The sequence below is a fragment of the Erythrolamprus reginae genome, chromosome 2 (assembly GCF_031021105.1).
Source record: "Erythrolamprus reginae isolate rEryReg1 chromosome 2, rEryReg1.hap1, whole genome shotgun sequence".
Taxonomy (NCBI): Eukaryota; Metazoa; Chordata; class Lepidosauria; order Squamata; family Dipsadidae; genus Erythrolamprus; species Erythrolamprus reginae.
Genome location: NC_091951.1, coordinates 126,670,050 through 126,682,526, shown reverse-complemented (window position 1 = coordinate 126,682,526; position 12,477 = coordinate 126,670,050). Strand labels below are relative to the sequence as shown.

Sequence of the window (12,477 nt, the reverse complement as noted above, 5' to 3'; positions counted from 1 at the left end):
ACCCCATGTCCTTGGATGATCTCACCCAGCGGTTTCATGTAGATGTTAAATAGCAAGGGGGAGAGGACCGACCCCTGAGGCACCCCACAAGGGAGAGATCTCGGAGCCGACCTCTGACCCCCCACTAACACCGACTGCGACCGGCCAGAGAGTTAGGAGGAGAACCACTGAAGAACAGTGCCTCCCATCCCCAACCCCTCCAACCGGTGCAGAAGGATACCATGGTCGATGGTATCAAAAGCCGCTGAGAGATCGAGGAGCACCAGGACAGAGGATAAACCCCTGTCCCGGGCCCGCCAGAGATCATCCATCAACGTGACCAAAGCGGTTTCCGTGCTGTAACCGGGCCTGAAACCCGACTGCTGGGGACCTAGATAATCGGCTTCTTCCAAGGACCGCTGGAGCTGGAGTGCCACCACCTTCTCGACAACCTTCCCCATAAAAGGAAGGTTGGAGACTGGACGATAGTTGTTAAGTACGGCTGGGTCCAGGGAAGGCTTCTTGAGGAGGGGGCGCACGAGCGCTTCTTTATAGAGTGTTGGAAAAACTCCCCTCCCCAAGAAAGCGTTGGTAATCTCCTGGGCCCAGCTCCGTGTCACCTCCCTGCTGGCCGAGACCAACCAGGAGGGACACGGATCCAGTAGACAGGTGGCGGAACTCACAGCTCCAATGGCCTTGTCCACTTCATCAGGTGTCACCAGATCAAACTCTTCCCAGATGGGTGTACAAGTACGTGCTCCAGTTGTCAGTCGACTCGTTGTCAGTCGACTCTGTATTACAATTGGAGTCGAGATCGGCCCAGATCTGAGCAACTTTATCAGCGAAAAACGTGTTAAAATCCTCGGCACTGCTCTGCAAGGGCTCCGCAGCTCCCCCCTGGTTAAGAAGGGAGCGGGTCACCCTAAACAGAGCGGCCGGGTGGGATTCCACTGATGCAATCAAGGTGGCATGGTACGCGCACCTTGCCACCTTGAGCGCCACTTTGTAAGTCTTAATAAAAGCTCTTACAAGTGTTCGATCAGATTCAGACCTACTCTTTCTCCATCGCTTCTCTAGACATCTTTTTTGGCGTTTCAACTCCCGGAGCTCCTCATTGAACCATGGAGCTCTACGGGGTCTAGCGCCACGGAGAGGTCGCAAAGGCGCAATCTGGTCAAGAGCCTCCGCTGCAGCCTTGTTCCAGGCCTCCGCAAGAGACTCCGCCGAACTGTGGGCGAGTGCCTCTGGAATAACCCCAAGCGCTCATCCTTTCGAGGTGGTTAAAATGAGGACTCAGACTATTGGGGGCAATATGCTGATTCTGTAAATCACTTAGAGAGGGCTGTAAAAGCACTATGAAGCGGTGGCTCCCAGGGGAAGAACCTTCTCTGTGGCGGCTCCGACCCTCTGGAACCAGCTCTCCCCTGAGATTAGAACTGCCCCCACCCTCCTTGCCTTTCATAAACTCCTTAAAACCCACCTCTGTCATCAGACATGGGGGAATTGAGACATCTCCCCCGGGTCTATACAATTCATGTATGGTATGTTTGTGTGTATGTCTGCTTTAATAACGGTTTTTAAAAATGTTTTTAAATTATTAGATTTGTCTTGAATTGTTTTATTGCTATTGTGAGACGCCCTGAGTCTACGGAGAGGGGCGGCAATCAAATCAAATCAAAATAAATAAATAAATGCTATTGGTAAGACTAAATGCTATTAAACTACTGTATTTTTCAGCGTATAAGATGCAACTTTTCCCCCTTAAAAGAGACTGAAAATTTGGCTGTGTCTTATATTCTGAATGTAGCTTTTTCGAAGCGTTTATTCCCAGCCCTAATTAGGTGCTAACAATCTTCCTGGCTTTCAGGATCTTTTTATTGCTACGCCCTCCAAAGACTTTTTTCAGCCCTAATAATGGGAAAACATAATATGCTGAAGCTGACTAGATCAAGGACATTAGCCAGATGAATACCTGGTAGTTAGATTCCTCCTCCCCTATTTTCCTCCCCCAAAACTAAGGTGCGTCTTATACTCCAATGCGTCTTACACTCTAAAAATGTGGTATTTTTAAAAAATATATTAATGGCTTTACAACACTGAAAAGTTTTAAAAAATCTACCAAAGGACTATAAATTCCTTTTTTCCCCATCCACATTAGCTAATCAGACCACATGTTACATGAGAAATAGCACTCTATAATAATCTTCCCCAAATTGCTGAGTTCCAGATCAGATGGACTATAATTCCCCTGATAACCAGCCAGAGATTGGGAAATTGTAATCCTACACATCTGGAGCTCACCAGATTAGGCTCAATGAAATCTTTTGTGGTTATGGTTTAAGCTTCTTATCTGATGCAGTAGAAATGTAAGCGATATCAGACACAAATTCATTTTTCATCAAAAGGCTGCCCTTCATCAAAGACTGTCCTGCAGCCAGATCAATTTACTCTCTCCTTTTTTTCTGTTAAAAAATGTTCTAAGCGCCAGCATGTATTTTGTGAAATGGTCCTTTTGGAATCATTTGAATTTATACAGTAGGTGCATCTTTTCACAATACTAGCCTCCCCTAGCTTAAGGACTTGTTGCAATTAAAGTATATATAATTCAAAAAATATAAACCAGGTAGGTAGACCAGGTTATATTTAAAACAGCATATATTACAATGCAGCTATACAAATCAGCCATCATGCAAAAGACAAATACCACAATATTTTGACTATAAACAAACAACTTCCTTCAATTGAGTTTGACTTTCACTGATTTCAGGATACACCTATCTACAGTCATGTGAAAAAGAAAAGGCATCACCTTTGTGTTCTATGGTTTTACATATCAGGACATTGTGAAAACCATCTGGTCCTTAGCTGTTTTTTTAAAGTAGGCAAATCCAGATGAACATGACATATACCATGTCATCATTTATTTTACAAGCGCTGAGAATTCCTGATAATCTCCCATTCAAATATTACAGAGATTTGATCCTACTTAGGTTTTTGAAATAGATATTTCAAAGCATCATGGTGGGAGGGTTTTTTTAAGGCAAGTACAAAGGGAAAAAAATCATTACTTTTCAAATTTCACAAAACAGAATAATGTGTGACATTCTCACATTAAACTGGCTTTAGACTGATCAGACCATCCCAATTTACCCTATTTTTTTGAGTATAAGATGTACCTTTTTAGCCCCCAAAAGAGGGTGACTTTGGGTGCATCTTTTACACCGAATGTAGCCCCACCCAGCCACCCCCACTCTTTGGTCTCTACCTGCCAGCAATTTACCTCCTTGCAGCAAACAGCAGCTGAGCCTGCTTAGCACAAGCCACTGATTATCTGCCTCCCGACACTCAGCTGATTGATTGAAGTTGCCGCAAGCCCACTGCTAAAATGAAAGTGAAAATAAAGCTGCACGGAGGCAAATTGCTGGAGGGATCAGACTGTACTGAAACTGGCTGTTTGTTTTTTGCTACAAGGAGGTAAGTCAATAACTATAAATGCCTATAGAATGTTGAAATTATTAGACTCATTTTTTAAAGACTGCTTTATTATTAACCTAACAAAATGTAGAAGCTTTTTAAAATAAATGCTTGATCTGAAGAGGCCCGGTGGTAGTGTATCATCTTTTAAATAGCAGAGAATACTTCCAGAAAGCCACATCAATTTTAAAGATCTGTATAAGTGTACTCTGAAATGTAACAGTGTCCTGCTTTAGTATTAAGATAAGGCAGCTGAGTTAAATCCTGACTTAGTCATGTTTGGAGGAGATCTATTTAAATAAGTGGGAGGAGTTAGCGTGACTACATTTAAAAAAACTTTCTGGGATTAATATACTTCTATAATGTACATTTCTCCAATTCTTTGCTATTTCTATGGGTCAGGTACACAGGCACGGAAATACACAGCAAAGAGTGTATATCATCTGTGCTGTTTGTCAAATTGCTGGGAGGCAGAGGCCTTTTTCCCTCCACTAAAACTAAGGTGCGTCTGTGGAGAGAGGTGGCATACAAATCAAACAAACAAACAAATAAATACTCAAAAATGCAGTACCACTCTTGGTAAAAAAGGAAAGGGGTCCTTGGTGCTCCCTGAACTTGATTGTATTTTTTTTGCAGAGGCTTCATTACACAAACTAGGTAATCATCATCAGCACTGATGATGATTACCTACTTTAGGTAATGAAACGTTTCCAAGGAAACACCAAGCTCAGGGGGCACCAAGGTTCCCTCATTTCAACACTGAACTAAAAGCCTTCTCTATTATCAGTACAAAGAAAAGGGTTATGGGTTGTTGCAACACAAACAATACCTCCTGAATCAACCAGCCATCGGTTCGTGTTACCCTTGGAGTCCATGCCATGCAAAAAAGCCACTATCTGCCCCCTCTGTAGAGTCAAGTCCATGTCTTTGCTGCCACTGGCGTCGCTTATCACTTGGTACAACTTATCTGGGCCATGTTTGTTCAGAAGCATAAGCACCTTCTTCTCTTCTGCAGAGCTAAGAGGCTATTGAGAAGGTAGAAAGAGAAATGAGTCAGAAACATATCCCCTGCGGACGAAATATGCTGCTGTGTTTTATGCACTTATGCATGAATCATAGTCAAACAAGGCGCTAATGCATCTAACCAGAAATATCCTAGGACAAGGTGTGACAAATCCTGAAAGTCAAACGTATTTTGCACGCTAAGTTTCAGAAAACAGAGAAAATAGGGCAATTCTGCAAATGAGGCAGAGTAGGACTGCAAGAAATTAGGCACTGGGGAAAGGAGAGGGAAAATTATTTTCCTCTGCTTCTAGTACTACCATTTCTATTTCTTCTACAGGGCCAAAAGCAATACATTTGCTTGAGACAGCTGCTGCTGAATCTTAATGCTACAGCCTTTCAAATAATCATATTGAACTAAGGTCAACTACTCTGAAAATTGTCAGTAGGCTAATAAAACATTAAATTAAATTTTAAAAAATGCAAAGCATAATAATTGTCTGCTTGCTACCCTTCCATTGCTGGGGACAAAATATCTAGAACCTGACCAGATATTTTATGTGTACAATTTTCAAACTATAAAGTTTAAGCAATATGGCCAGTAATTTCTTTAATGGCAAGTCATGTACTGGTACTGCGAAATCAACCGACTAAGATTATCTGCTTTATCCTTCCTAATGCTTTTACTGACCCTGAGATTATTTTTCGGATTACTAGTAACTAAATTTGTTTAGTCAGAAGTCATTACAAAACCATCCATTGGCCTACAATTTATAATAAAACCATCATCGCTGCAGAGATAACATCTCTATACATTACGGCAGATATGGGTCAATGATTCAAAAAAAGATCTTAAAAGAGTTTGTACACTTTTCTCCTAAAATGCATACAATGCACAAATAGTTGTTTAGTAAAGATATCAGAGGGACTTAATGAAAAATGTGACATTATAAACTGGGACCCTTCTTGAGTACTTCACAAAAGGATAAAGCAAAGTCTTTAAAGACAAGCAAGCAAGCCTTTGAATTATTCACTTCCCTCACACTCAAACTCCAAGTTTATACACAAGACCAAGGGTGTCAAACTAAAGGCCTGCAGGCTGGATGCAGTCCATGGGATGCTTAGGTCTGGCCCACAGGGCTGCCCTGGAAACAGTGAAGGACTGGCCCACGGTACCTCTGCCAGTGAAAACGATACTTGGGAGGGCCACATGAAGCCTTCCCAGGCCCCGTTTTTGACAACAACAGCTTCCTGCAGCCCTCTGCTAGCAAAAATAGAGCTCAATTTTCACTGGCAGCAGGCTGAAAATGAGGCCCAGGAGGCACGTGTGGCATAACCAATTTTCACTGGCAGAGGGCATCCAAGCTAAATTGAAATACAAAGATAGGGAGGGCAGAATTTTAATCTTAGAATTAAATATAGAACGAGATACAATAACACTAATTAATATCTACGCTCCGAATGAAGGCCAAGAAAGATTTTATAAAAGACTGTTAAATATAATTAAAGAGCACTCCACAGACAATATTTGTCTAGTAGGAGATTTTAACGGTATAATTAACCCCGAACTGGATTATAAAAATGACAAGATGACCAAACAAAAGAAAAGAACATTACCGAAAGCTTTCTTTGAATTAATTAAAGAACTAAAATTGAAAGACAGTTGGAGAGATAGAAACCCCAATCTTAAAAAATATACCTTCTATTCCGATAGGCACCAATCTTGGTCAAGATTAGATATGGTTTGGGTAACAACAGAAATTAATACCAAAATTTATTCGACAGAGATCGATTCCAGTTACATCTCAGACCATAATGCACTCAAAGTAATTTGGAAAGGATCTAAACAGTGTTGCAGACGGTCTCTTCAAAAATCCATATTAACTCAGGAAGAGTTTAAGGTAAAATTTCAAACTGAAATGAACTATTTCTTTCAAGAAAACCCCAAAGATCATACAAATCTTCAAAATGTTTGGGACACAGCCAAAGCTGTTATCAGAGGGATAGCGATTTCATATATGGCCAAAGAATTTAAGCTAAAAAAGCAGAAATCGGCTAAATTAGAGGAAGATTATAGGGCCTTAGAAGAAGAATTCCAGAAATTTCCCCAAAAAAAAGAAATTAAACAAAACATGCTACAAATCAAACATCAACTAAATCTAATAGATCAACAAAATTTGGCACAACAAATTAAAAGAACTAACCAATATAATTTTGAAAATGCCAATAAACCTAGCAAATGGTTAGCCAATAAACTCAGAAAGCAAAAAGAAAAGAAACTAATAAATTGTCTTAAAAACAAAAATGGGGAACTATGTCACGACCTGGAAAGGAAGAAAAAGATTGCTGGCGATTTCTACAGTAAACTTTACGAGTATACTGATATTACACAAAATAACACTCAAGAGCTAAAAATGCAAGAAATTTTAGAACAGGCCAAACTACCTAAAGTTCCACAAGAAATGGTCAACATAATAAATAAACCGATCACTGACACGGAATTAAAAGAAGCAATTAAAAATAAAAAAAACAATAAAGCACCAGGGCCGGATGGCCTGCCCGTAGAAGCATGAAGCCTTCCCAGGCCCCGTTTTTGACAACAACAGCTTCCTGCAGCCCTCTGCTAGCAAAAATAGAGCTCAATTTTCACTGGCAGCAGGCTGAAAATGAGGCCCAGGAGGCACGTGTGGCATAACCAATTTTCACTGGCAGAGGGCTGCCAAAAACAGAGCCCGCTTTCACTGGCAGAGCACTCAGGCCACTAGAGGCATCCTTGACATGAGTGACATCAAGCTGACCACCTATCCTAGCCACACCCACCTTGCCGCCTCAGGTCAAACACAACCCTGATGCGGCTCTCAATATAATCAAGTTTGACCGCTCTGCACAAGACAATACAACGATCAAAACATCACATAATATCACTGGATTAGACTTGGAATTCACCTGGAATTAGCATGTTCTTCTTCCACGCTCATGCCAGATGTTTATGAGTTAACTAGTCAACTGAGGAAATTGTGCACAAGTAAACACCCCCCTCTTGGTTTTCCTGTAGCATCATACCTGCACAACGGGGCTTGTTTGCAAAACAATATCAAACTTCTTCTGGAGAAAGTACAGCTGATCTTCAGCGTGTTTTAAAGTATCCGTTACCATTTTCCAAAATTCAGTTGCAGAGAGATGTCTATGGGGCAGCTGTAAGAGTAAGCCTAGAATGAAATGACTGAAAAAGAGTATGTGTTGTAAAATGTATGACTTAAACTTTGTAGTGAGTCTCCTGCTTTTTATACCACCCATAACAGGTTGTACAGCAGCACAAAAATATTTTTAGGATACGGACTGTGATTTCTGTGTTTACAAGGAAATGCTACAGCTCCCCCTCCCCCCTTCAAGGATTTGCCTGTTGGTTGTATGCAGGGGGAAACAATCAAATAGAAATCGCCTCTTACCTGGACAATCTCCCCTTCTGCTTCTTGGAGGACTTGTTTGGCCACATCCCTCTGAAGAGTAACGAAAGAACACAGGATGCAGGCCAGCCACTTCAGGGCTACCTGGTTGAATGTAGGGAGCTCAGATAGAAGCAAGGAGTTAATTCCAAGATAGGTATTCATCATAGCCTCCTCCTCATAGGTCACACTGCCCGTCTGGTTCCTCTTCTCCTCGTATTCCTCATAGTCAAGCAGTTTATCCAGTCGCTTCTTGATCAGCTTCTGGGGTCCCCTCAGAGTCTCTGACAGGTTACACAGCGGCTTATATACCAGGTGCTCCAGCCTCTGCTTCTGTAAAGGAAGAGGTGCAGTCATTTCTCAAATCTTGACCTCCTTTGCTCTATTCCAAAGTGGAAGACCAGAAGCCTTTGGGCTGAGGGTCTCTGATCCTTATCCTTGCTATGTGCCTAATATTTAGAGAAATCTTAGATAATCTAGAACAGCGATGGCAAACCTTTTTTGGTTTGCATGTCCAAAGCGGGTGTGGGCGCACACTAGCATGCAGGCACATACTCACACTCTTCCCCTCCATCTCCAAACATGTTCATCCCCTATGCTGCCCCCTGCGCATGCACACAACCTCTTCCCCCCCGTGCATGCACACAGGCCTCCCTAAAGGCTGGGACGGTGAAAAAACGGCCAAACCGGAAGTTTGGAAAAACAGACTTCCGTTTTGCCTGTTGTGCTGTTTTTCACAATCTGGAGGCTTCAGGGAGGGTGAAACAGCCTTCCCCAAGGCCAAAAATCAGCTGGCCAGTACTTGCATGTGCCCTGGAGGGCAACGCCTCGCATACCGTCTGACATAGGTTCACCATCACTTATCTAGAACAATCTCAAAGAACTTGCTTTGAAATTTTGGAACATAATCACATTATGTTCCATTTCTCAGAAATTGGCTCATTAGGTAATATGAAGGTTTTTCCTTTGAAAAAGCCCTGTATCATCATCATTATCATCTTCAGTTATGCTGACATGACAACTCCCAAAATCCCAGTTTGCCTGAAAATGTGAGAAGGCAATCAATCAATCTGATCCTTCCCTCTTCCCAAATTTGGCAAACTAGAAATGAAATGATACTCACATAGACAGGAAAGATGGTGCTGTGAAGCTTTTTTGCAAGGGAACAATACGGTTGTGTAATGTATGTTTCTGTATCCAATTCATCCTCATGTGGCTTGAAACTAAGGAACATCTAAAAGATAAAGAAATTAATCTGATAGCCTAAAAGCATGATTTTTATCAGGAACATAGTGATACATGCTAAATCAGTCTCTACAATTCCATTATAATTTATCGAAAAGCAATATTATTCAGATTAAACATGCATGAGTTATGGAAATAGTATACAGTTAGATTATAAAGGAGGGATATGTGGAAGAAAGGCTCGAAAACTACATTGAATTTTAATTTTAAAGAATTTTTATAAAATGATTTATCATTGGTACATGGCTCTCCTCTCAAAACTGTGGTGCTGTAAAGATCTGCCTCTGTCACCATTTTCTATGCCATTTCACTATGTATACTTGGGACAATTAGATCAAGCCTCTTCCTCTGTTTACGAGATGTAATGTGTGGTTGTGAATGAATTGGCTGATTTTATTATATATGGGATTTTAGTAGTAATTTTTAATTAATTATATTTGTTCTTGTGTTATTTTTGTATTCTGTGAGCCACCCTGAGTCTTCGGAGAAGGGCGGCATACAAATCTAATAAATAAAAATAAAAAAAATAAATAAAAAATATATTAAAAAAAAAAATTAAAATTAAAATTAAAATTAAAATTAAAATTAAAATTAAAATTAAAATTAAAATTAAAATTAAAATTAAAATTAAAATTAAAATTAAAATTAAAATTAAAATTAAAATTAAAATTAAAATTAAAATTAAAATTAAAATTAAAATTAAAATTAAAATTAAAATTAAAATTAAAATTAAAATTAAAATTAAAATTAAAATTAAAATTAAAATTAAAATTAAAATTAAAATTAAAATTAAAATTAAAATTAAAATTAAAATTAAAATTAAAATTAAAATTAAAATTAAAATTAAAATTAAAATTAAAATTAAAATTAAAATTAAAATTAAAATTAAAATTAAAATTAAAATTAAAATTAAAATTAAAATTAAAATTAAAATTAAAATTAAAATTAAAATTAAAATTAAAATTAAAATTAAAATTAAAATTAAAATTAACAGCAAGCATCAAACAAGGAATCAGTTCTAAAGTTAATTCACATATGCGCTGCTGCTACTAAAACCCACTATTTGTGCAAAAGGCATAGATTATATTAAAGTCCACTCCAGTCCACTTTACAATTTGAAGAATTAATTGAACTTACAGCCTTGTATTAGAGGCACAGCAATTATGACCAAGTGTTAACTATCCTTGCATTGCGTAAGCCCTTTTGTATCTTAAGGTTCCGATAATTTTGTGATTATTCAGAATGAATTCTCACTGTCTTTTAGGGAAGTAGTGTTACATCTTACCAACCAGCTGGTAATTTCTCTTTCTCTAAATTCACTATAGTTTGGTTTTTTTACAAAGTCGCCTTAGTCTACAATGAAGTGGTTTTGACAGGACATTGCAATTGACAAGAATATTCTTCCATTTTAAAAGGGAAATCCTCAAATTCATGGCGGAAATGTGTTAGCAGTGATCCTCCAAGAATCTCCCTGAATTACTGTAGAGAAAGCAAGAAAAGGCTAATGTTGTAATCTCTTATTTGTGGTCTCTATTGAGAAAGCTGTCTGGGCTCTTTGGGAATCGAAACCTGAACTTGACTGGAATTTGTCTTTTTATGATTGCATTGTAGGAAAGAAAAAGTGACAAGATATATTAAGACTGCACGTATTGCTGAAAATCTTGTGTGTTGTGTTGGTATCAAATTGCAATTCCAAACAGGTTTCTAAATAGAGAAATCTTATTTTAATGGACCATGTGGAAAGAGAGTGACTGTTATTCACAAACGTCCAGTAAATTGGAAGGTACAGCATCAGACTGATTAAAGTAATTTGTGTGATCAGACAAGCAGAATAAAAGATCATATTTTTGTCAATGTATTATACAATAAACTTCAACATGTCAATAGACCAAATCACAGCAGAGTTTGATCCCTTGAATATTTTTTTTTTACATTATTGTGAAATTTCAGTTTATCCCATGAGAAAGGTAGTGCTTTTTAAGACATTTTCTATTTCTTGAATTCAAAGAGCTTGGGCTAATATTACTGGCTGGGAAGAAGGAGAAAGGCAAGAAAGGGACAATTTTATTGGCAGTTTGAGTTCAAGCACAGACCACTCACAGATTAGGCTGGGGCAGGACTAGACTGGGAAGGATAAAAAGGAGGGAAAAGCCATTTTAAATCACACTTTCAGATCACAGAGGCCAGAAAAACTGCTCCTGGCTGGGACCTGAGACCTAGTGAGAGAAGGAGGAGAGAAAGGTAGTGGCCTAAATAAACTTACGTCTGATAAACTGAAATTTCACAATAATGCTAGGCCAGTCATTTGTTGAAGTCATTATTTCTTGTGAAAGAAGAAGGTGAATTAGAAGTCATATGAACATGGTTTATAAGTTTTCATTTAAAATGCTCACAATTAGATCTAAAGTAATGTAAGGGCTCCCCATCTATCTTCTACTTATAATGATTAAATGATCATAGCATTATAAAAATACTGAAACACAGAAAGGAGGGCTATTAAAGGTTTTTAAAAGAAAGAAAGAAGAAAAAAGAAGGGAAAAAATGTACCAACAAAATCAAGCCACATCTCCCCTTATCCCAGTTCTATTTGCTCTTCTTCTATATCCCCTTCACAAAATAATAATTTTAAAGCAGGGGGAATATTTGGCATAGCACTAACTTTTTAATGTGACAGATTGAAGCAGTAATTAAATACATCATTGAAAAGTAATCATGTTACTTATATTTAATTACATGTAAGTGACATCAAATTTAGCTTTTGTTCTGGTACCACTCAATATTTTTCGGAATGCAGCTCTTGGCTAACCATGGCTATCAGCCCGGAAAATATTATGCATCCCTTCTGGAAGGATGTGTTGGGTTTATTTATTTATTTTGTTTGTTTGTTTGTTTTATTCCACTTCTATGCCACCCAATCCCAAAGGATTTCCCCCACCCTTCCTCTTTCACTTGCTTTTCTTATTATACTGCATAAAAGAGGGGTGGTCTTTTTAGTGTGGGGCTACTTGTCTGTTTTAGCTAACTTTTGATACACATCTATTCTCATAATTCTGTGTATTGAAGGTTTCATAATTTTCTGTATTGAAGGTCTCTATATTTTATATGTATGTATGCATGTATGTATGCATGTGTATGTATGTATGTATGTATGTATGTATGTATGTATGTAATCATGCATGCATATAAATCTTTCTACTTGCATTACCACATATTGACATGCTTCCAGGGTTCTGTTCAAACATTTTATAAAATCCCTGATATTTTCCTTCCAAATGTTCACTGAAATCCTCAACTTAACTACTGTTCCTTCTTTTTTGCCTACTACCCTCTT

The 12,477-nt window shown here is 38.5% G+C and overlaps 1 protein-coding gene across 3 annotated transcripts in view; it reads right to left on the bottom strand.

The window, feature by feature from the left end:
- The window catches only part of ARHGEF37 (Rho guanine nucleotide exchange factor 37), an 81,501-nt gene that overhangs the window by 14,098 nt on the left and 54,926 nt on the right, over positions 1–12,477 (bottom strand). For all 3 annotated transcript variants that reach the window (XM_070739446.1, XM_070739444.1, XM_070739445.1), the window contains exons 8-11: positions 9,025–9,135; positions 7,905–8,234; positions 7,519–7,650; positions 4,283–4,478 (exon numbers count right to left, since the gene is read on the bottom strand). In XM_070739446.1, coding sequence (XP_070595547.1) covers positions 4,283–4,478; positions 7,519–7,650; positions 7,905–8,234; positions 9,025–9,135 — 769 coding nt within the window. The remainder of the gene's footprint in view (positions 1–4,282; positions 4,479–7,518; positions 7,651–7,904; positions 8,235–9,024; positions 9,136–12,477) is intronic.